Here is a 24,927-nt window from a genome sequence, read left to right on the forward strand (position 1 = left end):
ATGCATCTCAATTATCACATAAAATTCAGTTTTTTATGTCATTCCTTGGTTTAATGAGTTGTACGCACTGAGGTTTACAGACACATTTAGAAAAAAAGAGCGCACTTGAATCAGATCTCTACTGTGCATTTGTCTTGCAGTTGAAACACATACCCTATGTAAAGCATATGGTTAAACGCTTCACATATGCTCACATGAAACAACATACATTATTTAGCAGCATGACATAACACCTGGCTGGCGCACATCCCGGCATTATCATCCTCAGTTAAAACAACGAGATCCCCATCATAAACCCCCCCAACATTTAATGGAAGACTGCACATCAGTAGATCATCACTCCTCAGTTAACCGTTTGATGGCTCACCTCACACTGAGGGAAGGTTTCCTGTAATATCTCCATGCAAATGTACCCCTGATCAGGTATTTAAATTAGTGGATAAACCAAAAACAAATATTTGGTTGTTTATCTGCTAAGGTGCCTTTTAATTTTGTCAAACTGTACTTATGTCATTTGTACATTTTTTGTAATTTGATAAATTAATTCCCCGTGTATCTCTGGTGGATAGCCATGGCTGAACATCATTATCAAAGCTGTCTCTTTACAGCCAAGAACAAACAGATCCAGGGGAGATTAAAACATGTTTGTTCCTTTGTATTTGTGACAATTGATGTCTTACTGTGTGCCTTAAAAGCTCCTCAGTGTCGACCAACATTGTATGTGCAATATGGCAGATCAAAAGGTATTGATCAATGACTACAAACACTGTTCTCTATCACAGTTACCCAGAAGGAGCTTGGAAACGCTTGGAAAGTGACAGATTTTCCTTTCGGTTTGTATTTCAATCACTCTTACATGATAGGTTCCATTTCATAAAAACTAAAAAATCAATTCAACCATAAAAAAATACATTGTAGAACGTAGGAAAGAGAACAATGCACCTTGCCAAACGTTCAAAATTTGAACGCACCTTCCTGAGTGGTATTTTAATCCTTTAGTTTAGGGTATTTGTGCACCTCTAATTGCTAATATCGCGTGTGTGTGCACTTCAGGGTTACTGTCAACTGTGCGCAAAATCACCTGAGAAAAAAACAACCCGCGTTACCTCCACACACAGCATCTCATGCACCATTTACGACAAAAACACGCCTGTATCATGACCGTAAACACACCACTCACGTCTCTGAAGCGGTTCCAGTGTTTGATCTTTCGCCCGTACTGGGAGATGGTTGACAGCCATTGCTCATCTTCCATGAAATTCCCGGCTTTTCCTGCTTCTTTCCCACTTTTCTCGTCCACCTGGAGCGAGAAGCCCACCAGCAGACACAGGCAAGGGACGATTCTTAAAACCACCATGTTGTTCAGGCAGTTTGCTATGGGATGTATCTCCTGCTTTCTGCTGCTGTCCTCCTGCCAAGGATCCACATATAACACTGCCGCTGCTTCAACACACTGAATGTAAATGAGAGAGGAGAGGGAGAGGAGAGGAGAGAGAGGGGAGGGAGGGAGAAAGAGAGTAAAGGAGAGATTAGATCCTGCACTAATCATTTATTTCTGCTTACTTGCTTTCATTACTTCACCGTCTTTTTTTGTTTGTCTGTACGCAGCCCACACACTTATGAATAGTCACGCTGCAAATCAATCGCACAAGTGGAACAGATTATTGTTGAACTGATCATCAATTACAATTGTTTTTGTGTGTGTTATAATGTTTTGGGGAAAATATGCCAATAAATCTCACTGATATGCGCTATAGAATGACTCAATTAAAGAATAAAGTTGGAAGAAATGTTGGAAATCGCTGCAGTTGAGTTTATACCATACGGGCAGTAGTGGCTAAACTGGGATCTGTGGATTACTGAGGGTCAGTGAAGGACTCCCACGTGGCCTCAGGGCAAATCAGGTTACATTTAGCTTAAAATTAGCTTAGCTTAATTCTTAATGTGTTCCCTAGACTTTCAATTTAAAATGACCCAGATCAGGCATCTGAAAGGTGTCTCAACTCCGTTTATTTAGTTTATGCTAATCTACGGTATATCAAAATGTGAACCCTACATTTTATTCTACAGTAGTTTCGTTCCAGTAATTCAGCAGCAACATCACAGTTGAAATAATCCAATCTAAAATGTCACCTTTTTATTTGGAAATGCATTTTAGAGATCAAGTAATGACTGAACCATGCTTTTCCAATAGGCTACATTAAAATAATAGCAGTACAACCCGACACAAAGACATTCCCCCTCAATTAATCATTTGTTTTGCTACCAATTTATCTGCTACTATTTTTTTGATTAATCATTTGATCTATCAACAGTCAGAAAATGCTAATTAGAAAACAATTTCCTGAAGCCCAAAGAAATGTCTTGTTCTGTTCAATGAAAGGTACAAAACGCTGTTCAATTCCCTAGTCAGATTAACAGAGGGCCTCGGGGCAAAAATGAGCCCCTTTGAACTCCCTATTCCCCCCACTACACAAGCAATGTGTGCCTTTTTTTCTAAACGAGTATACTGACCTATGGAACACTGTGTGGTAATTGGATTAAACCGAGATTAGAACAAGTGGGAATTTGCAGAACTACAACCACACATACGCATGCATCCATGTGTTCATGCTTTCCCCCACACACACACAACCGCAGAAACACTTGACCTTCATACCAAATTTCAACCATCTTGGGCGAAAACTATGGCCTTCAAATGCTGGTGGCTTTTTAGTTGAAGGACAAATCGACAGAGCTGCTGGTGGCAGCTAACAAAAGGTCTTAACACTGGATGTATTGACACAGAAAAGCTCTTCAAGGCCTCGAGATTACTGTAGAAATAAAGGAAATGTTGGAGAAATTTGCATCAGAAAACTCATGTCTTTTGCATGTTTTTTACACTTACTGATTTCCATGTAAATCTGTATAACATTTGCCTATTTAATATCCAAACCCTTGACTCATTGACTACCATTTTAAATAACCTTTCATGGTTTGAACAATGATTCTTTGCACAAAACTAGGATGGATTAAAGTGATTAAAGAGGTTGAATGTGCTATAAATGCTGCGTTGATGATACCTTTACTTTTAAACTAGTTATGCTGTACCTGCACATCATTTTTAGTCCACCCACATTATTCCTGCTGCTCCCTAAACTCTCCATGCCCTCGCTTCCTCCGCTCTCAATTTCATCCCCATGAAGATAAACGTAATCCAGCGCTCTGCTCAGATTCTTTGGAGTTTAAGGTTACCAACATTGGCCGAGGCAGAGTAGCCGGGGGCATGATCGTGTTCCTGTGATGCTGATTAGCTTGCCCGACTGACTCTGGCATCAAAACAGCCGATGTGGCACATGCAGGATTTCCTGAGTTTGCACAGCTCCAGAATTGGGAGGCAGAGGGCAGCAGGAGAAATGTCCCGCAGCATCAGCCAGCTGTGCACATCACCAGCACGAGGTGTCGGACATGATGTGTTAATCAAGAGGTCGCCATCAGTCATGTCATGATCAGAATGAATGTGCTGCAGATGACTGGTCACACAGCTGAGTTGGGAAGCATTTAAAAGGACTGTGTTCCGCTTTGCTTCATTAGCTTTTGAAGAGGGTTTGAAAGCAGAGATGTTGTTAGGAGTGGGACTCTGGTCTCCTGAGGAAAACCCACAAAAACAGCAACAGCAAATGGGAAACAAGTTGATGAAAGCTGTGTGGTTCATCTTTTAAGATGCTAAGTTTTAGGGATGAGAAGACTCAACGGATTTTTTTTTTTTGAATTTGCAGACAGCTTTCTTCTGCTCCATCAATATCTGAAGGAGCGGCACAGTGACCAGGACCAGTGATACAGAACATTAGGTACAGGCAAAAAGGATGTTTCGTGCTTCACTGATCAGAGTGAATTGTCAGTCAGAGATCAATGTCTCTACAAGAGAAATCATTTCAGCTGTGATCTGCATCCCCATCCATCCAACAACTTTTGATTGTCGTTTAAATGCACAATTCATTTACATGAGGAATCAAATAGATTCACTTTTCAAAATGCTCAGTGACTATTTGTGCCACTTAATGTTGATGACAGTGGGGAAAAACCTCAGATGCAATGATATTAAGTAGGGGTTTGGCCATATGGAGATAGTGACGATTAATCGTGATGTTTACAAATTGAAATATGTTATCAGTACTGACTTCATTGGTGAGAAGAGTGCTAAAGACAGGTCAAATTCAAAAACGTGTTTAGCTCAGACACTGCAGTTTTTGAAACTATGGTGATACCATTTATAGATTTGCCTGTCCCACTGTTTTGGCGAAACTTGACCCACTTTACCATGCTGCACTGCGTTACATATCAAATGCACCCTATAGGACTCATCATTGCACACTGTATAGCCTAACTGGATGGTCCTCACTTACTATGCGTAGGATGCAGCACTGGTTTTTATTCATGTATAAAGCCATTTTAGGTAAGCTTCCACTCTACATATGTGTCAGATTTGCCCCAGTTTGCGACTCTTACAACCTCAGATCCAGTGCCTGGATACGGTTCCAGGTACCTACTGTACGGACTGAGGCTGGAAAAAAAGAGTCTTTCTTATTATGGTCCTTGGTCTTGGAATGACCTTCAATCAAGCCTAAAACTGATGGCACTTGTCTCTATATCATGTTTTAAATTGAAGTTGTCTGAAGTCCTCACCACCAGCTGCTCTTGCAGTAACAAGTAGTGTACTTTTTTTACTGTCCTAATGTGCACAATGTAGTGACTGCTTTTTCGTCTTTTGTTTTCTTAGTTATGTTCTCTGTATTTTATATGTTTGTGTTATGTGTTATGTGTAACGTTGCTGCCTTCTTGGCCAGGTCAGCATTGAAAATGAGATTTTATCTCAATGTTTTTATCTGGTTAAATAAAGGTTAAATAAATAAAAATAAAATTTGTCATGAATGTAGCTACGAAAAAAGAAAAAAAACATTATTTTTCCTGCCTACAGAGCTCTGATTGATTGACAGTTTCACCCTTCTACAGAAACAGAGAGCTCTACAGCAGACCTTAAAGGGGACCTATCATGCAAAATGCACTTTTGTACGTCTTTTATACATGAATATGTGTCCCCGGTGTTCCAGGGAACTCACCAAGTGTCAGATAACACAACCCTCTCTATTTTCCTCCATACCCAAATCTCTAAAAAAGGGGCTGCAACGGATCTGATAAAAACTGATTCAGATTTGAACACTGTCCTGACGTCAGGACGGTGGCGCTACGGCTATTGGGCCAACTCCACCAATCAGGAGGAGACAGCCACAGCCATTGCCGTTCAAAAGCGCTGGAGACGCTGTAGTACATATGCCAGGCCTGTAAGTGGCGCTGTAGTCTGCCACAAAAGCAGCGAAGAAGACTTCCCGTCCATAGTTACCATGGTTACCCTTCTGTTTATTCTCCGCTGTGGCTTTTTTTCTCCCTCCCCGAGGCAAGCGTTTGCTCCCGCTGCAATGCAATCCCTCCCCGTCGAGGCAAGCACTGTAATTCTCTCCGGTTAGTCCACCAGCAGATGACAAACACCCACCTCTCCGCCTCTTCCAAGGAACGAGGGGACCGTGCGGCAGAGTTTCAGTTTCAGTTTGTTTCGCCGGTCAAGATGTCCGTTAAAGTTTAAATCTTCCGGACAAAATTTGAAAAGTGCCGGTCAAAGGTCTTCTTTGTTATTTATTGAGCTTTAAAACAAATGAATAACGACTCTATATAATAAAACACGGAGGACGGAGACCTCTTTTTCTCCCCCTCTTCTGACAGCCCAGCAGCTGATCAGAGCACGTCTCCCCTCTCCAGCAGGGGGGCGTGGTCAGCAGAATCAGACCCGTAGACAGCAAACAGCACATAGAGCAAAATGAGGCATGGCTAAAATGCATGATCTGTTTGGTATTTTGAAAACAGAAACGTATAAATATACCTTATATAGGTATGGCCCTACAATATATCATTTAAATATAGCATGATAGGTCCACTTTAAATCACTGACCAAATCAGATGCTCTTAATCAGCTACCTTATTCAGTAAAACAAGTGTGTACATATTCTCACATGATATAACTGTCCCCTAATCTTGTATTAGAAATGCAAGCAGCTACACTTAACTAGTTCAACATATTGTTGTACATATCAGAGCTACGCTGTGGAAGAGTGCCTTTTAAGGGATTAACTGATGTCATCAGTTCGCTGTGTATCTCTCTAGGACGATGTTGATAAAACTTATCTATCCTGTTCACCAAGCATAAATCAGTTTTCACAAAAGGAGTCGGGGGGGAGGAAAGCTTAATTTGAATAACATCAGACATGACAGCATGTAGAAACACGTAGAGGCGTTTGCTTATCTGTAAATATTAGCAGTGTACAAATGTAAACACATGCCTTCTGTGTCTTACGAATAAGGCTCCGCTGCTTATCGAGGCTGTACATATTCTCACGTGATGTAACAACTCCGCCAGGATCGCTTCAGGAACTACAACAATTAATTGCAACAGGCCACGGGTGGATGCTTTGCACATTTATTTATTCCTGCCAGAATGTTAAAATGTAGCACCTCTTCCAGCATGAAGGAAAACATAACCCCAACAAATGTTCATTTTCCAACTGAAAAAATCAGCTAGGATGACACGCTGTTGTAAATCCATTCATGTTCATCATCTGGTGTTTCCCACAATGCTTCGCTCTCAACGGAGAGTTGCTTCATGCTGCTGCCGTGTTCATCCATGACCTGCAACAACAATAAATCAGGGTTTAATATTTACTATACTAGGACTTCAAGTAATGGTTATTTTAATCTACAATAACTGTGTTGACTGATAGAACAATATGTTATTTAGTCTATGAAATGTCAGAAAACAGGGAAAATTATCCAAGGAGCCATATTTGGCCGTGTTGCCTGACCAACATTCCAATACCCAAAAGATTTCAATTTTCAATGATATAAATCAAACTAAAGCAGATAATCCTCACAGTTGAAAAGCTGCAACAAATGAAGGTTTGACGTGTTTGATAAATGGCTAAAACGATAAATCAGATGTTGAGTGATTTCTCTCTATGAATTTATTGAATAATCTGACTAATGACAGAAGGGGTTAGATGACAGTTTTCAAATAATTAGTAACAGTATTAAGGCAAATACAAACACTAATACACACAATAGAATTAGTACAACTTTATACATCTCAGTGTGTTAAGATTCTTTGATGCATCGAGTCATATCCTTTATATTATTTTTTGTAATTAACTCGAGTATGTTCCATCTGTATGTTGTTATTTTTAAGCACAAGCCTGTACCAAAATGCATTAAACATTGATGACACAATAAAACAAACCCCTTTCTGCTTCTGAATTTCTTCTACAACAGCCCCCAGTGCTTGTTTGCAGTTACTTCTGTGAACGGGGCTACCACTGCAAAGTGACGGTGCATGAAGAGAAAATGGAGCCTGAAAGCAAGTTCCTGGGTGGGAGAACCATCAAAAGAAGTGATTTTGAAAGTTCAGGAAAGAATAAACCACATCGGGAGGCATTTAATAAGTAATCTCGAGTGACTTACAGCTGTAAGTGGAGCTGCTTTAAAACGTGTATAGATCTAATTCAATTGGACTCAAACTGGGTCACACAGCTATTATAAGTGCAGAGTTAGTTGAGAGCAGTCTGACAGCAGTTTGCATTTGCAGGGAAAGCAAGGTAGGTGCTGTTTTTCACTGCAGGCTGCTGCAGCATGGGTGGAACAGAGCGTAGCAACTTTTCAATTAAATGAACACAAAAGACAGAAGCTGGCAAATATTCTGAACCCTGACATACTCAGTCTCAAAGATTATTTATTTTCAGTCTGCATATCCAGCTTATACTAGTCACTAGAAATGACAAATCCCCATCAGTTTCGCTACTCTACATCCTACCAATAAATAACAGCATTAAGTGCTGTGTGACTAGATCTGAAAGACTTTGGAGGGGATGGAGAAAACAAAGGATTTGTTTACAGTATCCGACAGAGTGAGTTTACAGCAGTGAAGCTCACAATGTCTGCATATTAAACCTGCATCGATCAAGGTGTTAGCGACTAGCTGGTGAAGGTATGGAGCGTTTAGCTGCTAAAGCCAGTGTTTCCCTCATGAGTTTTGGAGGAGTTAAAATCAGAGATAAAAAGATTGGGATATTGGACTTGTATTTGTCAGGTGGCCAGAAACAAGACTCCAGAAGAATGGAAATGCTTCCCCCTCTATACTTATTCGGAAATGTAGCTAACAAATTCTCTATAATATCGTAGTTGTGATACGTTCGGTTTACAGCTTGTTTTGCCCCCAAGCTGACAGAAAATCAAGTAATGCTGCTTTCATTTCTTCACTTGAATAATTTCAAATGTAAACAAAGATTGTTATCCAACCTCCTCAATCCTTAAGTTGGCAATGCTAAATACACTTATTTTAAGTATTATTGGGAAATGTATTCACTCCCCAATGATTCTTAATTTAATTGAACAGTTAATCATTTAATAAATGTGTAAAGTAAACATGTCAAATATTAACTAGTTCCAGCTCCTCAAATACGAGAAATTGCAGCTCTTAGTGAAATTTGAATACCTTTTTCCAAGCAGTTTCTGAAGTGCAGTGCCTAAATAAGTGTAATGACGCCAATATGCCGACCTGCATAAGTGTGGTGTGGTGGTGTTTTGTTTCCAGATAACAATATGTGTCTGTGCAATAAACTTAAAAAAACATTTTCAGAGGTATACAACTGGAAATAACATATTAGATATGACAATAAATATTACAACAAAACAAGCATTTTTAACATTGCTGAATTGTTGGTCATATTTCAATATTTTTATTTATTTATTTATTCATCAGACAATTATCAGAACAAAGTAACAGAGATGAAGGGATAATGGAAATGTGTTGTTGCGCTGTTTTAAACCCTCCCTGTGCAAAGTGTACAGGGAGTAAACAGCAGCTCTGAATGACTACCTGCTGTTCAAACACACTGGGCTTTGTGCCTCTGCTCCTGTGTGAATGCCTCCAGCATCAACAGACGTGGACAGCTGCACTCTGAATGATAAAGAGCTGCAGCAGGGATCACCTGCCTCCTCGCAGGAGACGCACATTAGACATTTCAAATACTCTCACCCTGGCTGTCCATCAGGACCGCTCATGCCCATTAGTGACAGAGTGATTAGTGTGACATTCAAACGGCACTGACACTCAGCTGGAGTCACATCCAACATGAGAGCACAATCAAAGGGAGGCGGGCTGGCGTATATCAACACTAACAATATCCAATTTGAAAGATTTGCCTGCTTTGTCGAGCGGGATGAGTAATATAGCACCTTTGTAACTTCTCCTGGATAGACGTGTTTGATCCATCAAAAGATCTCCTTTAAATAATCTAAGGATTCAAGCTTGTTAGGGTGAAAACATGACACCAGGAATACAAAGCTACCTACTGAAATGTCATCTTAGCAGCTTCCTGCTGTCAAACTCACACTTTCAGTTAATTGGATTTGGATTTAATATTCTATGAACCTGATCAACCCTCGTGCTTTAGACTAGAGAGCTCAATCGATTTCATGTGGGCTATTACTCAGAGCAAACAAATCGAACATATCTACTCTTTTAAAAAAGGTCACGTCTGTCAAACATATATCTTTTTTCCAGCGCTCTGAATGAACATTTTGAAACACCCGTTATGAGAACAAGAAAGCAAAATGTGCAGAAAAAAAGGTTGATATGGAACAAGTAAGACCTATTTCCAACAGCTTTTGCATAAAAAAGGCTAATTTGGAACTTGAATTAAATTAAATATGCAAATTAGATAGAGGCCTAAACAATGCTTGGTTGAGGTTACACAAGATTGCCGTTAACAACATGAGTGAATTCTCATTATAAAAGGTTCACTGTAAGTTTAACAGGGCTCACTAAGAGATTGCTTTGCTTTCACTTGTTTCAAAATGGCTGCTCTTTATTTCTCTTCCTTTAACATAAGGGGAAAATAGTAATGTGAGTTTTTATCAACTGGTTGTACTTTGCAAGGGCTTGTTTTCTGTGCCTGTAGCCTTCTTCTAATCATAAAGACTATTTGACTTATGAATGCATGTAAACAAAAATATACACAGATGCTGAAAAAGTAACTTAATCCTTAGTTAACATTTTTAATTGAAAGCCAGCTCCCGTGTCTCCTCAGATCTTTCAAAATAAGGATGCAGATCCACAGAGAAAAAAAGGTATGCAGGAACACAAACAGACACAGAGGTCTCATTAATCTGTCTTATTGAAAGGGACGTATGCTAGTCTCGAAATCTCAAGGGTCCGGTGGGACGTTCCCACAGCAGGAAGCACGGAGATGACTAATTAGGGTGAGAAATGTGGCGGGGACAGAAAAAAGATGTACTGTATGTCAGGCAGTGCGTAAGCAAACTCACCCACACAGACAACATACGGTAGCAGCATGATTTGGTTAAGTCAATTCAAATCATTACCCCCAACAAAGATAAATCTGTGGAAAACAAACAAAAAGTGTATGTACTATTTTGTTACATGTATTGTATGTGACTTAAATGTATATATCAACTAAGGAAGCCTCTCAAATGTAAGAATCTTTCATTGTTCTGTTGTATATCGTCGTAGATTGAAAATTCTATGGGTTTTAGCCTGTTAATTCGACAAAACAAGTGATTTAAAAACGTTGCTTTACCCCATCAATAAAAAGTATTTCAACATTCAATGATTGTAGGTACAATGCAGATATACGTGTTGTAATAAAAACCTAATGAATGACAAAATAGTCAAAACAAAGCTGTAATAATTTAAATTATGTCTCTGAGAAGTTTAATCGGTGCCAAAGCATGTTGTTGTCATTATATGCTCATAATTTGACTATGTGAGTTATGAACAGTTCATAAATTGTTCATTTTGTGCTTAAATGCTCATTTTTACTATGTTCCATTTCACATATTATAGTACTAAATGATTGTTATTCAAACATTTAGGAAATATTTACTATTATTGACCGATATTGAGAAGTAATCCCCCTCGTCCAATATATTCCTACTCTATGCATCAAAACACAAGCATGGTGATTTAAGTAAACAGAAACCCCAAACATCTTATATAGAAATCTCTAAAATGGAATATGTCCGATGTCGGATGTTACTTCCAGTGTTTTCAGTGTGATCATTAGTGAAGACATCAGGCCAGCACATCCTAAATCATGTCCCTGCCAAAAGACACGAGGATGCATATTCTCAATGAATTCTATTAACTTACAAATCCTCTTCTCTCCCTCTCTGTGTGTTTATGAGCAATACTATTGGCAGAATCCTCACTGTATCTGTTACCTGAGAGTGGCGTTATGCTGGATGTGTACTCCTGACCCACTAACAAGCATGCTCTCAGGAGACAGGAAGTGGATAATTAGGTGCCTCCCTTGAGTCTAGAAAGATACATTTTAGACCCAGACAGTGGCACAGTAAGTGCACGGACGGCTCTGCTGGCTGACTCAATTTGCATGTCCCTGTCTAATGGCGTCTGTTGACATGGCTCCAGGGGAACAGGGGAGGGTGGACAGCATGGGATGGCAGAGCTGACAAACAAAAAGCACCCTCACTTTCCATCAGTGTAACTTTGGCTGCGCTGCGATCGCCCTTCTGCATGCCAAGCAGAGCACATCGGCAGCTGAGGGGAAGGCTGAAAAAAAAAAACTCTGACGTGGAGAGCAAGAGGCTCTGTGTCCGATGTCTGTATTCGGTGACACATTCGACAGACGGGAGTGGGAACAAGGTTGTGGCTTCGTCAGGCTAGGGCACTGATAAGAAAGATGGAGGAAGAAAAAAAACCTGGTGCAATAAATCATGTCAGTGACGCATCAGCACATTCATGAGGCAGAGAGATGAAAGGAAATGGGTAGAACTTGCTTATGATCAGTGTGAAAACAGAACCTTTCACAACAGCTATGAAAGTTTTCTAGTTTGGCACACGGTGTTTACTTTGAAACTTTCTGAGTTTCTCAAAATGATTGGCTGAAAAGCGGTTGAAAAAAACTTTGACCAGCTATAGCAGCTCAAATTATTCAGAAAATGCCATTATAACTGACTTTCAAACTGGATGTATACGAGATGTACCAGGCAATAATCTCACAAGAATGGACATGTAGGCACATTTTGACAGAAAGTAGGGTAACACTGTATTTGGATGTTGATACTTACCAGGTGACAACAAGTAAATGTTCAAACAGGAAGAAGATCCTTTAGGTAAGTTTAAAGAAGTCCTGATGTCCTGGCTCCAAAATGTAAATGAAGCATTGTCTGTGAAATGTACAGACTAGTGTGTTAGCAGCATAGCTACGCAAGGTGGAGCTAATTGTAACTAAATATACTGCTGGCTGGTTTCCTCAATAACAATATTTAATTGTATGTACATTCTTAATCAGTTGTGTATGTAAAATATGACAATGCAAAGTCACTATTCCCACAAAACGAATGTAGTGGAGTAAAAAGTACAATATCTGCCTCTGTTTCTCAAAATTGTCCTTATGTGCAATACCTGGGAAAATGTAATTGGTTGCATTAAGCACTATGTTTATCAAAATGTCCCTTTTATAGAAATTTTTCCCAGTTTTACAAAAATCTACCCTGATAGCCCTGGAAATATAACCGGATCCACGACTGTTTGAACAAACATTTTGCTGCTTTAGATCTTCAACAGTCCAAATTCACACACAAAGGCATCATCTCCTCCTCTATGATAACAGTTTTGCCCACAAGGTAACATTATTCTACTGGTACAGTGATACTAAATAAAAACTATCCATTGTGAAGAACAAATCCCAAATGGTCAAGACAGAGATTTTTTTAATGTTGATTTTTGCTTTTGTCATGTTTCTTTTTGATTGTCTGTTCCATTGAAAAACCCATTTATCGTTTACTTTGATGTCATTTGCCTCAAACTCCCTGAAGAGAACCAAAGGACTGCACACTAAAGTACAAAAATAAAAGATTTGACTATGGAGCCTTTCAAATAATTTGAGAGCGTGTTTCATATCAAGTCTAAATGCTTGATAATGTCAATCATTCTAAACTAGTGATCATTTTATTTTTTCCTGCATAAATTGTTCCCATAGAGTTTTAGAAAACAAATCATTTGATTCAAATAGATAGGTGGAAGGAGGCATTTGCAAAAACAAAAAAGATCTTTGCTGCCACTTACTGGACACTGCCATTATAACAGCTTCAGCTAACCAAAAAGGTTTTTTATTTTTTATTTCCCACCTCAGAAAATGCTCGTCCGTGTAGAAGCTCATGAGACGTTGGCGCTCCCTGCAGAGGTGTAGTAGCCCGTACAGTCTGAGGAATATCTCTGGGACAGCAGCACCGTATTCAACCCAAACTCTCCAAAATGATAAGCACCAAATTTCTGTAATGAAAAACAGAAAACGTCTTCAAATAATTAAATATAAACGTATACTATACAAAGCCTCAACACCATTATAAAACCATATTCCCAGATTTAAAAAAAGTAGTCCCAACTATCAAGGATTTAGATAGTAAGCACTTTGCTTGAAGAGTCGACCTTACTCGTTAAACTCTGTCACTCGTTACCATGGTTACTGGGCAAGTGAGAGTGGTAAGCACCCTTGTGTCATTTTCAGAGAAGATAAAATGAAGGGTTTTGTAATTCAAACAAACATGTTGTCTGCACCACAGTGGAGGGAAGGTGAATTTGAAGCTGTTTTTATCTGCAGATTCAACTGGGTGTCACATTTCAGTCGTCACACACAAAGAAACCACAAGTGCTGCTCACAAAATAAAAATCAATCCAAACCCTCCTCTTTGAGCTTTAAAGGTACGCTCTTCTTCTTTCACATAACAGCTTTAATCAATATACTCTGGAGCAGTACATCTCTCCACCTAATAGATTTTTTAGCACCTTATATTTTAGCTTGGTTTGTTAAATGTTAAAAATCTTAAGCCAGTACTGAGGGAATAAACATCTGAAAACCTACAAAGGGACACATATGACAAATCTTTCTGATAATTTTTGTAATTGTAAGCTGCATTATAACTATTGTTTATATATGTTTTAAGAAAGGACAATGCACATTAATGAACATGAGCCTTTGAGTCCATCATGTAAATGTAGCAGATTTAGCCAATAAAGCTAATTTTCATCTGCAGTCCCTGGCAGGTTGATGGCATTAAAAGAAAACAAAAGGAAAGATTGACACATGAGCACAATGACGGCACATAAGCACAGGCAAACACACTTTGTACGTTTGTTTTGAGAAGAGCAGTATAAATATAGTTTATAAATAAAAAAAGATTCCTATTATTGCTATAGGTTTCGACTGAAGAGGGTCTTAATAGTTTGTGATACATGTACATCCAATTAGGAGAGCAAATAGCTTTCTCTTACAATTCAACTGCCTACATGTTGTGCACGTGTAGCAGAGACCCTTTTTGATCACTTCTTCACATGTTTATACACATCTATGCAATACGATGTTTCCTGTTCCACACCAGAGGACAAAAAACCCACAACAGGGCTTTTAAAAGACATTTTTACATGTAACAACAAGAAATAAAAGATGGCTGATTTCCACTTAGCTGCATCAGGTTCAGGGTCTTTGTATTGTGAATGCTTGATCACTGTCACAGCTTATTGTAGAACATAACAGAGCCTTATTTGTAACACCTGTGCTTTTCCTACAGTATCAAGTCAAAATGTCTGCTGTAAATAAACATTTATATAGGCCTTACTATATAAATGTTCCAACTAAAACTGAGTATCATGTATTGAAGATAACAGGACTGGAGATTTAAAAACTAAAAAAGTGAATTAAAATTGGGGCAACTCTAACTGGCTTCTAAGTAAATCAGGTGAGCTAATTACATTTTGCAGCTGGTCTGGGAACATAATCATTTAATACCAGCCTGAAATCAAAACACCATTACGATGGGTAGGAGTGAGTCGGCCCTAAAATGAACTCTATTACCCTTTGTGCATGCTAGAGTGGTATTAAAATGTTCCCCTGCAAAAACCTTAATCCCTCTTTTTGAAAGGCCTATTAATAAGCTCTCATATCCAAATGCTACTCCAGAAGCAGCTGAAATGTCAACAGCAGTTAAAAGCATACAAACAGTGTGTTGAATGTTAGCACAGTGTTGCAACAGTTGTGTGGTGCAAGGTTTAAATAGAGCATTCAGAAGTTTACTTTACCCCTTTTCTTTTACGAATTGAACCACAATTATTTGATCTAAATGTCTTTTGAAGAGTACTTTATTGCCAAAATGATCAAGTTCTCATTCATTACCTTGAATTTGAGAATAAAACGTTGTTTCTCATGCATACCTGAACGGTGAACGAAGAATCCAAAACATTAGGAAAATGATTGCTGTAGTAAATGGGAGCTGTCTTAAAAACAACAGCAAAACAACCGCTTACCAACTCTCACACACTTTGTGCAGTATAATACATAATACAAGCCTCATTTATCCAGTTCACTACTTCCCAAACATGTGCATTTTTAAGTAAACCTTACCTAAACTTACATTTTTTTACAGTTTTTGCTGTAGTCCAACGTGGCACCAATGAAATGCAAGAAAAACTGTGTTTTTTTATCATAAAATGTTCTTTTTGGGGTTGAAGTGTTTATATCTGGACTATTGACAGGCAATTTTTCATCTGGCCTATAAAAAAACCCTTCTAAATCCCCATGTGTAATCGCATCTGGTATTGACATCAGTGAAGCAGTGAGCACAGGTCTGGATGTTTCTAATGCTGCAGTATTTGAAGGTGCAGGAAGGAGTGAGTTTCCTCTAACCTTTAATATGTTTCTGGCATCAAAAGCCTCTCGTTCACTCATGGTTTGTCTCCCTGGGCCGCCTGCTTCTTCAACTGAAAAACACCAGAGTGTAAAAGACAAGCTAAACAGTGCAGCACTGAACAAAGAAAACAAATAACTTATGTCATTAAGTTGCTGCTACAGTGGAGCAATAACAAGGTGACAATCAAGGGCATTCAGTTGTGAAACAGGGACTAAGGAGAAGAAATAAACACTGAATGTTAATCGTCTGGCAAACACGATCAGCAGTGACAGGCCCCCTCCCTTGGGCTGTGTTGTTGGTCAGCTCAGTACAAATTTGAGAACTGGGGCTGGACTTTATCCATGGCCAAACTGAATGAAGCCATTGTCAGAGTACTTGGAAAACACGGCCGCTTGGCGCACGTAAACAGAGCTGTAGCCAAACAGAGATCTGGCTGCCTGTCGGGTATATTCAGGAATTTGTTGTTGCAGTTGTTAAAGGATTCAGCGTTGTCGTAACTCCAGCTCAGGTCAACGCCAGAAGATAATAAGGGGACATTGGCAAATAGGGTGAGGGGAAGAGCTATCAATGTGGTCACACAACAGATCAACAACTACTGGCAAATATACTGCTCGCATGTAATGTCTCTACCTGAGTCCTTTCTGAACAGAGTGTTTATGACGGTGCCGTGCAGCTTCACTCTGTCCCACTCTCTCACCATCAACCCTGCGGAGACAAAGTGCTCCACCAGCCGGTCCGCCATCAGCTGCAACCTGAAGAGCAGAAATACATAAAAAAATATGACGTGTCAATTTTGTCCATGTATTTATTTTTTCACAGGATATTTGTATTTATTGCGCCTGGCTCGGTTCATTTTTCAGCTTCTTTGAGGTTGAATAAAATGTTTCTTGCATCAGAAACATTTACATTTAATGTTTTTTACTGCAGACAGATATGTATGTATGTAATAATGCAGTATATGAGTATGCATTTCTATATCATTTATTTTTCTGTCTTTAGCGTAGGTTGTGGGATGTGTGTGGATGTCTGTAAAAAAATAAACGTGTACTTTTTGTAATATAAGAGAAAAATACGTTATACAATATATATAATACATATGTTTTGTATTACTTTAATTCATTGCTGAATGGTTGATTGTATGTGTCCATCTCTTTGGTATAAAAATAAAAATACATTATTTGATCACAAATATTATTTTCTCCATAGGATTTGTTATTGATCCACTTACTTGTCAGATTTGTCTTTCGTGTTGACTTTGGCATACAATACATCCACCATGGCCGGGTCATCATTCATGTACTCTATGCCCGTCACCTCCAACGCCAGAGGGTTTCCTTCTGTGATGTCCCTGATGGCGGACAGCAAAAAAAAAAAAGAATTGTGACCCACCTGGCACATTTTTCAGACCCTAAATGTTGAGCAAGCAATAAACTGGAATACAATGGTCTTTTTGTAATACTGTGTTGGAATCTAATCTATTATTTGTGTTGTTTATGCGAGTTCACTTGTTATTCTAACTAATCTAATCATTATTATGTAATCTGCTCCAACCATTCTGTGGCCCAGATTCGCTTTGTTACTACTAAGATACGAATACTTAAAAATGGGTCACAAATGTACAGCCAAGTAGATTAAGCATATGTTACAGTACACACCATATTTGTTGGGGACTATTTTCTGCTATGGATTTGGTGCCCTAGTAAGTATTAACAGCAGCGAAATGGTATATTCAGGTTTGACAACAAATAAATAAACTACAGTCCACACTTTGTTAGTAATGAAGGGACACCAAGTGCAACAGTGTGGTTCACTATTTGTGTTTGATGTGCGTTTGTTTCTATGGCATAAAGGAACTTATTTCAGGCTTTGGTTACAGCAACAATACTTGTGTGTAGGATCAGCTCATTGCTAGTTTAAATGGGCTTTGTTAACAACGTTTTAAATACAATCTGTTCCTAGATTATGCCTTAAAGCAGTATATGTTGTTTTGTTTCCCAACAGTATTCCAAAAATAACTGTGTTTTTGTTGTTGTTGTCACAGTCACACAACTTGTTTGGCCCTTACCGGATAAAGTTTTGACACTGTTGGAGGTGTTCACATGCTTTTCTCACTTCTGTTTCATTTAACAGAGCAAGGGTGCCGATTGTCATGTGAAGCTTTGCAGGGTTCTGAAAGATGCTCCCCTCAACTCCATGATCCTACACACAAATTTAAAAAGATTTGTAAATACAGAATTTATTGAGGATATAATGTGCTGATCTTAGACAAGACACCGCCCTTGCCCCTCATCATTGCAACATGTAGGTTTCCTTCTACAGTACCTGTGAGCACTGCTTCAACACCTCGTCTTTAAAGGTCAGGAATCCTTCTTGGATTTTGGGATTACTCAAAGGGAATGACAGGAAATGTGTGAAAGGCTGCTTCTTCCGGAAACTCTCAACAAGGAGCTCAACACGTGTGACTGCAGATGAGACTGCAGCTTTATGGGAACCTGTGATAACTGTCAGGCAGAGAAAGAAAATTAAAGAAAATATTTTTGTTTCAGAAAGTGTTTTATTATATAGTTCATTCTCACCAATCTCCCCCTCCACTCCTTGTTTTGGGATGCTGATAGATGTCTTTGTGTCAGACTCCAGGCGTCTCCGTGTCTCTCCTTTTTTTCCAATGATGTATCTGCAGAACAAAAACATTATGCTGTTTATAAACAAAACTTCTTGTGCTTTTCAAATTAGGGATGATACACAACAATCCAAACATGTGCATGTTGTTGATAACAACTCACTTGTAAAGAACACTTGGGACTTCAATAGCACAGCGGTATCCTTTATCAGTCTGTTCAATTAACTTTGTGTCACAGGCTTCATCTTCTTCGAGGTATTCACTCTCTAACCAAGTTGAACACACATTTATATTACATACATTTATATATTATTGTGTGAGTCTTTGATAGGGAATTGTGGCCACAGGCTGACAGCACTCTGTGACTAAAAAACAGTTGCTACCACTGACAGGATTCAATTACCTGGTGGCCCCATGTAAGACACATCTTCTTCTTCTTCCTCATAATGTTCCTCCTTAGAGTCCATAGTGACATTCCTCCGGTATATTCTCCCATTTATATTGATAAGAGCTGGTCGTAAAACGTCCATAATGTAAAGCAGCTAACGTTAGCTCAACCTAAGCTAACCCAACAACCTAAGTAAATCTCAGAACTGCTCGCTATAAAGTGAGCTAAATGCTCAAGTTAGCAGCCAAGTAAATAAGCTTATTTTGCTTTAAAAACACTTATTTTGCCACGGAATAACTTAACTAGTGAGTTGACACATTGGTTTATGTGCTGTTCGGCAGACAGGGTCCTGGGTTGACGTTTAGTAGATCTACAAACGGAAATTAACAATCACTCCTGAGAAATCATCCAGGCGAAACATCCACATCACTGTTAAATCATAGGCACGAATGCCGTAGCATAAACGTAAAGTGCTGTCCTTGCCGTAAAGTAGTGGCAACAGATCTTAACAAACAACAGAACCAACTGCACGGAATCAAAGACGAAACACATTCATAACTGAGACATCGGCAGTAAGTTTTATTGTTTTCAAAATGGTTGTTATTGCTGTGTTTTATTCAGTAGTATTCGTGGTAAATGGCAGTTGCCTACATCAGTGCAACAAGAATAGTTAGCTTTCTTGCTAGCCACCTAGCATAGTTGTCGCAGTTAATACATTGGATATTTGATTGTACCATTTCTATTTAGATTAGAAAACCTACACAGTTTAGCTATGTTAGGCATGTGTGGCTATGGTGATAATGGTAGCAGTCCATACCTGTGTTCAACAAATGATATGTGTGGTAACCACAGCCACAGTAGCATAACAGCTAATTTTCTTGATGTGTTTTTGAAAGTTTTCTGAGGCAATGGCAGCATCTTCCTCGTCCTCCTCTGCGGGAGGGGTCAGCGGCAGCTCGGTGACCGGTTCTGGGTTCAGTGCTTCAGAGCTCATCCCTCCAAGGAAAGTCCTGTACACATATCCTAAAGGTGCAGGGGAAATGATGGAAGGTGAGATAAATGCTGTGTATGTAATGTATTATATGTAATTTATTATATGTAATGTCTTGTCTTTTATCTATGTAATGTCTTGTCTTTTTTCTGAACCCTGAGTCTGTAATAAAGTTTTGATTGATTGATTGAAATCCCACTGTTAAATGCATCTGTCTTTACCTATCTCTCTTTTTCCAACAAGGCAGGGGATATGGGGGTCATACAATGAGATATAGTTAACATATTAGGCTGCATTGTCAAAGTCAGCTTTATTGTCAAGAATTCTACATGTTGTACATCCAGAAATATCGAAATATCGTTTCCCGCAGTCCTACAGTGTGACATATATACATCAAACAAAAAACAAAAAGGGCCTAGATAAACATGGTATACATTAAACAAAACAAAGGGCCTAGATAACCGGGGTATACAGTTTAAAATGTTAATAATATAATTTAAGTGTTCAAAGTACAGTTTCAGTGCAGTAGCAGCGGAGATGGGCAGAAAAGTGAGTTAGGGGGTTAGAGTCCAGGACCATTTGGGGCAGGGGAGAAAGGTCGGAGGCAGGGTGGAGAGTTCAGGGGAGAGATGTCATACCCCTTTCACACCAACGGTGTTTCAGGGCCGGTTCGGTGCTGGTGCTTGAAAAGCACCGGGTTTTCCTGTTCACACCGCAGCGGAGCAGCGTCATAGCTCCGGAATCCGGTTCGTTTCGAGCACCAAAAAGTTGTCCGTCTAGAAGCAAGAACCGCATACGTCACGCTTACGTCGGAGGGGGGCGAGATTAACCTGAGCTAACACTTAAGGCGAGTACGGCAAATAAAAGTTGTAACAAGCAGTAGTGCTGAGCAAAGTGACTAGAACGCAACCACACACTTGTTAAAAAAAACACACTTTATAAAGTCAGGCAACACTAACCAGGCTTCGTGTGATTCTGTTTATTTGTACCTTACTTTGACCATCCGTTCGCTGTTATTGATCATTGTGGAGAGCAGGCAGACGTTTTGTTTGTTATTATAGCAGCTATCGGATGGAATCAATACATGGGCTGCACAGGTTGTCATGTCCGACTAAGTAGAATCATAATGAAAAATACGTCGGTAAAAAGTGCCTGTAGAAAACTGCTTAGCAAGTAGTCAGTTTAGCTTCGGTTGCTATGCTAACATCACCCATGTTATACCAGAGAAACTTTCATAACAGCGTTGTGATGCCAAACAGCGTCAATTCAGACTGACACACATTCACTTAAGGGGAACTGGGGATATGTATCAGCTGCTTGTGTGACAGTCAGACAGTGAATACTTTAGAGCCGTGTGAGCTAACCCGGAGCTAACGGGAGAATACACTCCCGTTGAAGAGCAGCCGGCCAGCACTGCAGCGGTCGGTAAATGCCGCTGAAACACATTAATAAACAATGAACCACGGCACTCTGGAGAAAAGTATAAGGTTGGAGAAGTCGTTATTTAATTTAATCTGGCTTCGTATGATTAAAAGCAACGCAGTCCCCGGCCCGTTGTTGTGAGGTGAGCTCCGGCGTTGGGGAGAAACTCAGCGACGTAAACTGTGACGTCATGACGCAGCAGCGGCAGCACCAGTCGGGCTCTGAGCGGTGTGAAAAGAGCCGGCGCTAAACCGAAGAACCGGTTCTGAACCAGAAAAGCTCTAGCACGGAGCTTGAACCGGAGTTGCGTTGGTGTGAAAGGGCAGAGAGGGGGAGAGAGTTCAGCATCCTGACCGCCTGGTGGAGGAAGCTGTTGCACAGCCTGGAGGTGCGCGAGCTGAGGCTGAGGAACCTTCTTCCTGAAGGCAGGAGGCTGAAGAGGCTGTTGGAGGGGTGGGTGGAGTCACCCACAATGCTGAGTGCTTTGCGGGTGAGGCGGGGTGTTGTATATGTCCTGTAGTGATGGGAGTGAGGCACCGATGATCCTCTGGGCAGAGTTCACTATGCGCTGCAGGCTCTTGCGGTCGGCGGCGGTGCAGCCTCCGAACCACAGCGTGATACAGCTGCTGAGGATGCTCTCGGTGGCGCCTCGGTAGAAGGACAGCATGATGGGGGGTGATGCTCCGGCTCGCTTGAGCTTCCGGATGAAGTACAGGCGCTGCTGGGCTTTCCTCGCTAGAGCGGTGGTGTTGTTTTTCCAGGTGAGGTCCTCAGTGATGGTCACACCAAGGAATTTGGTGCTGGTCACCTGCGTCACAGCAGCGCCGTTGATGGTCAGGGGGAGAGGGGGTCAACTATCTCCTTTGTTTTCTCCAGGTTGAGGAAGAGGTTGTTGTTTTGGCACCACAGGGCCAGCTGGTTCACTTCCTTCCTGTAGTTAGTCTCATCGTTGTTGCTGATGAGACCCACCACAGTAGTGTCGTCTGCAAACTTCACGATGTGGTTGGTGCTGAAGATGGGTTTGCAGTCGTGGGTCAGCAGAGTGAAGAGAAGGGGGCTGAGCACACATCCTTGGGGGGCCCCCGTGCTCAGTATGAGGGTGTCTGAGGTGTTATTGTTGACCCGTACAGCTTGTGGTCTCTGTGAGGAAGTCCAGCAACCAGTTGCAGAGAGAGGGGCTGGGGCCCAGGTCTGTAAGTCTTTGTACAAGCTGCTGGGGGATGATGGTGTTGAATGCTGAGCTGAAGTCTATGAATAGCATTCTGACATATGGGTCCTTAGACTTAGTCTTAGCCTTAGTGTTAGTGTCCAGGTGTGTGAGGGCTGGGTGGAGAGCGGAGGAGATTGCATCCTCTGTGGACCGTTTAGCTCGGTAGGCAAACTGAAACGGGTCCAGCGATGGGGGGAGGGTGGATTTGATCTGCTTCATGACCAGCCTTTCGAAGCACTTCATGATGGTGGAAGTTAGTGCGACGGGGCGGTAGTCGTTGAAGCCGGATGGAGATGACTTCTTTGGCACTGGAATGATGGTGGTTTCCTTGAAGCACGAGGGAACAACAGCCTGGCTCAGGGAGATGTTAAAAATGTCTGAGGACATCTGTGAGCTCCTCCGCGCAGTCCTTCAGCACACGACCAGGAATGTTGTCAGGTCCTGAAGGACTGCGCGGAAGAGCTCACAGATGTCCTCACAGACATTTTTAACGTCTCCCTGAGCCAGGCTGTTGTTCCCTCGTGCTTCAAGGAAACCACCATCATTCCATTGATGAACCTGGGCCAAATATGTTAGGGCGTAAGGGCGTGTTGTGTCAAAAAAAACTGGGATTTGAGTCTTGTGCAATTTGTACTATCAGTTCTCAGCATCTGTTAACGGAATGATATACATATGTGCCAAAGTATTTTCTCAGGACAATGCCAGATTCCAAGAAGCCTCTTTTATCCAGCTGTAACAACACAAGTAAAATAAATGCAGCTCTTAACGTCAACAACTAAAACTAAAAAGCTGAACCAATACCAAATTTGATAACTTTGTTAAGACGTATAGCATACAGAATATGTTTTATTCTAGCCCTTGAGGCAGATGGAATAGTCAAAATAACCTGCAATGTTTTGTAATGTTGGCTTGTATTTATCTTTGTTTTTCATCAATGCATTAGCCTCATGTAAAACATATGAATTATTATTATTATTATTATTAATAATACATTATCAATGTAGGGCTTTAGTATAGTCATAGCACACAGAATTTGTCATCTTTTTTTGACTGAATTCCCATAAAGTACTCTAAAATATGAATTGTCAAAGTGAGGTATTGGTAACGTTTTTATCATTAGCCTCATTGCCAATGCCACTGACATGGGATTTGTGTATTGGATTGTATCGTAAAAGGCCACCTGGCTCCTCACTTCACTGCCTCTATAGCTCGAAATACCAATGGTTTGATTTGCCAACTGTCTCCAGCTTTTCCTCTTTGTTTATTTAAAACCTCTGAATGCTGATAATTCACAATATTTAACCTGAACTTCTCTTTCTTTCTCACATCAGTGAACTATCAGCTGAGCTTCAATTCTGTCTTCACAAGCATAAAACTTCTTTATTTTTTTTGTGTTCCCTTTTAGATGGCACTGACAGATTTTTATGCGAGTCTGTATTCAGCTACCAAGTCGCCTCCACACTTAAACAGGTCAAACGTGGTAAGTCAGTAACTGTGTTTATAAAAAATATGTTTATTTGTCTTGATCCATTAACAAATTGGTACACTAATAAAGTAACAATGTGTTCTTCCAGATCAACAAATGTCTCGACTGGAGAAACTTGCGAGCTTGGTGGAGGAGCTGGAAGCAGATGAGTGGCGGTACAAACCAATTGAACAGCTATTGGGATTCACGCCGTCTTAAATAAAGAGACCCAGATGCCTTGATTAATAAATAAGCCAAATAAAAAGAGATGGTTTATTTCAGTTCATAAATTATATTCATTCTTAATGATTTATTTCATATTATAACTGTGGAATATTATCTGGAGATACTAAATGTGAGTTTTATTATTTAACTTTACCTATTGTATGAGTGTTTTTGTTTTTTTAAACAACCTGTTATATTTTACCCATACTATAAGAAACCACTGTTATTAAAAAAAATCTCCTTATTACTGACAAACAAAACAAAAAAAGTTTTTTAGGCTAATAAAGTTGTTTTGTCAATCCAATTTGCTTTCAGCATCGGTGTTACAAGAGTTATTATTTTTCCCTTGAAGTGAGGCATTGTGTTTCCACATGGCTGCACTGTAGCTCATAAATCTAAAACCTGCTGCTCGCTCCAACAACACTTGGAGCAAAAACAAAGAGGGCTTGTAAATAAAGTCATACTTGGATATTCCTTGTCTTGTGTTTTTTTTTGTATAGTTTGTTCCTAACCCACTTTGCTGAGTTAGTTCCTGATGAGTAGAAACTAAATCTTTGTGCTTTTGTATGTTCAAAATGTACAGTTTTAGATTTGTTGAGCCAAAGTCGGAACCCAACTGATTTTGTCTTTGTCAGTTTTTGCTCCAATGAGAGCAAAGAAAGGGTGGTGTTTTCCTCAGTGAATGGATGTTCTCTAACAATTAAGGGGTGGGGATGAACATAATGTACTGTTCTTGCTGCTAAGGCCCGGCCCTGGACATTAAGACACACCCATATTGGCAGCTTCCTTCCAAGAGTTC

At 40.1% G+C, this 24,927-nt stretch overlaps 3 protein-coding genes across 5 annotated transcripts in view; 1 reads left to right on the forward strand and 2 right to left on the reverse strand.

The window, feature by feature from the left end:
- LOC117473308 (testican-2-like) overlaps positions 1-1,449 on the reverse strand; it is a 40,168-nt gene extending 38,719 nt beyond the window's left edge. Inside the window, exon 1 of the mRNA XM_034118847.1 lies at positions 1,181-1,449. Coding sequence (XP_033974738.1) covers positions 1,181-1,357 — 177 coding nt within the window. The 5' untranslated portion in view covers positions 1,358-1,449. The remainder of the gene's footprint in view (positions 1-1,180) is intronic.
- A 5,043-nt stretch (positions 1,450-6,492) lies between these two features.
- Positions 6,493-19,082, reverse strand: ascc1 (activating signal cointegrator 1 complex subunit 1). Of its 3 annotated transcripts, XR_004555063.1 has the most exons (11): positions 18,831-19,082; positions 18,591-18,693; positions 18,384-18,481; positions 18,130-18,308; positions 17,873-18,006; positions 17,036-17,155; positions 16,438-16,559; positions 15,804-15,877; positions 13,252-13,396; positions 12,190-12,288; positions 6,724-10,332 (listed from the first exon to the last, which is right to left on the reverse strand). XR_004555063.1 is itself a non-coding variant. In XM_034119730.1 (10 exons), the coding sequence occupies exons 1-9, from the start codon at positions 18,955-18,957 to the stop codon at positions 13,280-13,282; spliced, it is 1,074 nt and encodes a 357-aa protein (XP_033975621.1). In that variant the 5' UTR covers positions 18,958-19,082; the 3' UTR covers positions 6,493-6,717; positions 13,252-13,279. The 3 variants fall into 3 exon arrangements, 2 of the variants coding, with proteins under 2 accessions (XP_033975621.1, XP_033975622.1); XM_034119730.1 differs by lacking the exons at positions 6,724-10,332; positions 12,190-12,288 and adding an exon at positions 6,493-6,717; XM_034119731.1 differs by having other exon boundaries at positions 6,724-12,288.
- Positions 19,083-19,229: 147 nt separating this feature from the next.
- anapc16 (anaphase promoting complex subunit 16) lies at positions 19,230-24,601 on the forward strand. The gene is made up of 4 exons (XM_034119732.1): positions 19,230-19,387; positions 19,712-19,865; positions 23,844-23,918; positions 24,013-24,601. Exons 2-4 carry the CDS (start codon positions 19,724-19,726, stop codon positions 24,120-24,122), a joined length of 327 nt encoding a protein of 108 aa, XP_033975623.1. The 5' UTR covers positions 19,230-19,387; positions 19,712-19,723; the 3' UTR covers positions 24,123-24,601.
- The last annotated feature ends 326 nt before the right edge of the window (positions 24,602-24,927 follow it).

Source organism: Trematomus bernacchii, unplaced genomic scaffold (assembly GCF_902827165.1).
Source record: "Trematomus bernacchii unplaced genomic scaffold, fTreBer1.1, whole genome shotgun sequence".
Taxonomy (NCBI): domain Eukaryota; kingdom Metazoa; phylum Chordata; class Actinopteri; order Perciformes; family Nototheniidae; genus Trematomus; species Trematomus bernacchii.

What these genes read in the sequence shown, in the direction of transcription:
- ascc1 (XM_034119730.1), bottom strand. Translation starts at nt 18,957, where the DNA reads ATGGACGTTTTACGACCAGCTCTTATCAATATAAATGGGAGAATATAC. An exon ending in AGGAGTGGAGGGGGAGATTG is followed by an intron (nt 18,309 to 18,383) that starts GTGAGAATGAAC and finishes TCTGCCTGACAG; the next exon opens with TTATCACAGGTTCCCATAAA. An exon ending in TCTGTTCAGAAAGGACTCAG is followed by an intron (nt 15,878 to 16,437) that starts GTAGAGACATTA and finishes GGTGTTTTTCAG; the next exon opens with TTGAAGAAGCAGGCGGCCCA.
- anapc16 (XM_034119732.1), top strand. Translation starts at nt 19,724, where the DNA reads ATGGCAGCATCTTCCTCGTCCTCCTCTGCGGGAGGGGTCAGCGGCAGC. An exon ending in TGCAGGGGAAATGATGGAAG is followed by an intron (nt 19,866 to 23,843) that starts GTGAGATAAATG and finishes GTTCCCTTTTAG; the next exon opens with ATGGCACTGACAGATTTTTA. An exon ending in ACTTAAACAGGTCAAACGTG is followed by an intron (nt 23,919 to 24,012) that starts GTAAGTCAGTAA and finishes GTGTTCTTCCAG; the next exon opens with ATCAACAAATGTCTCGACTG.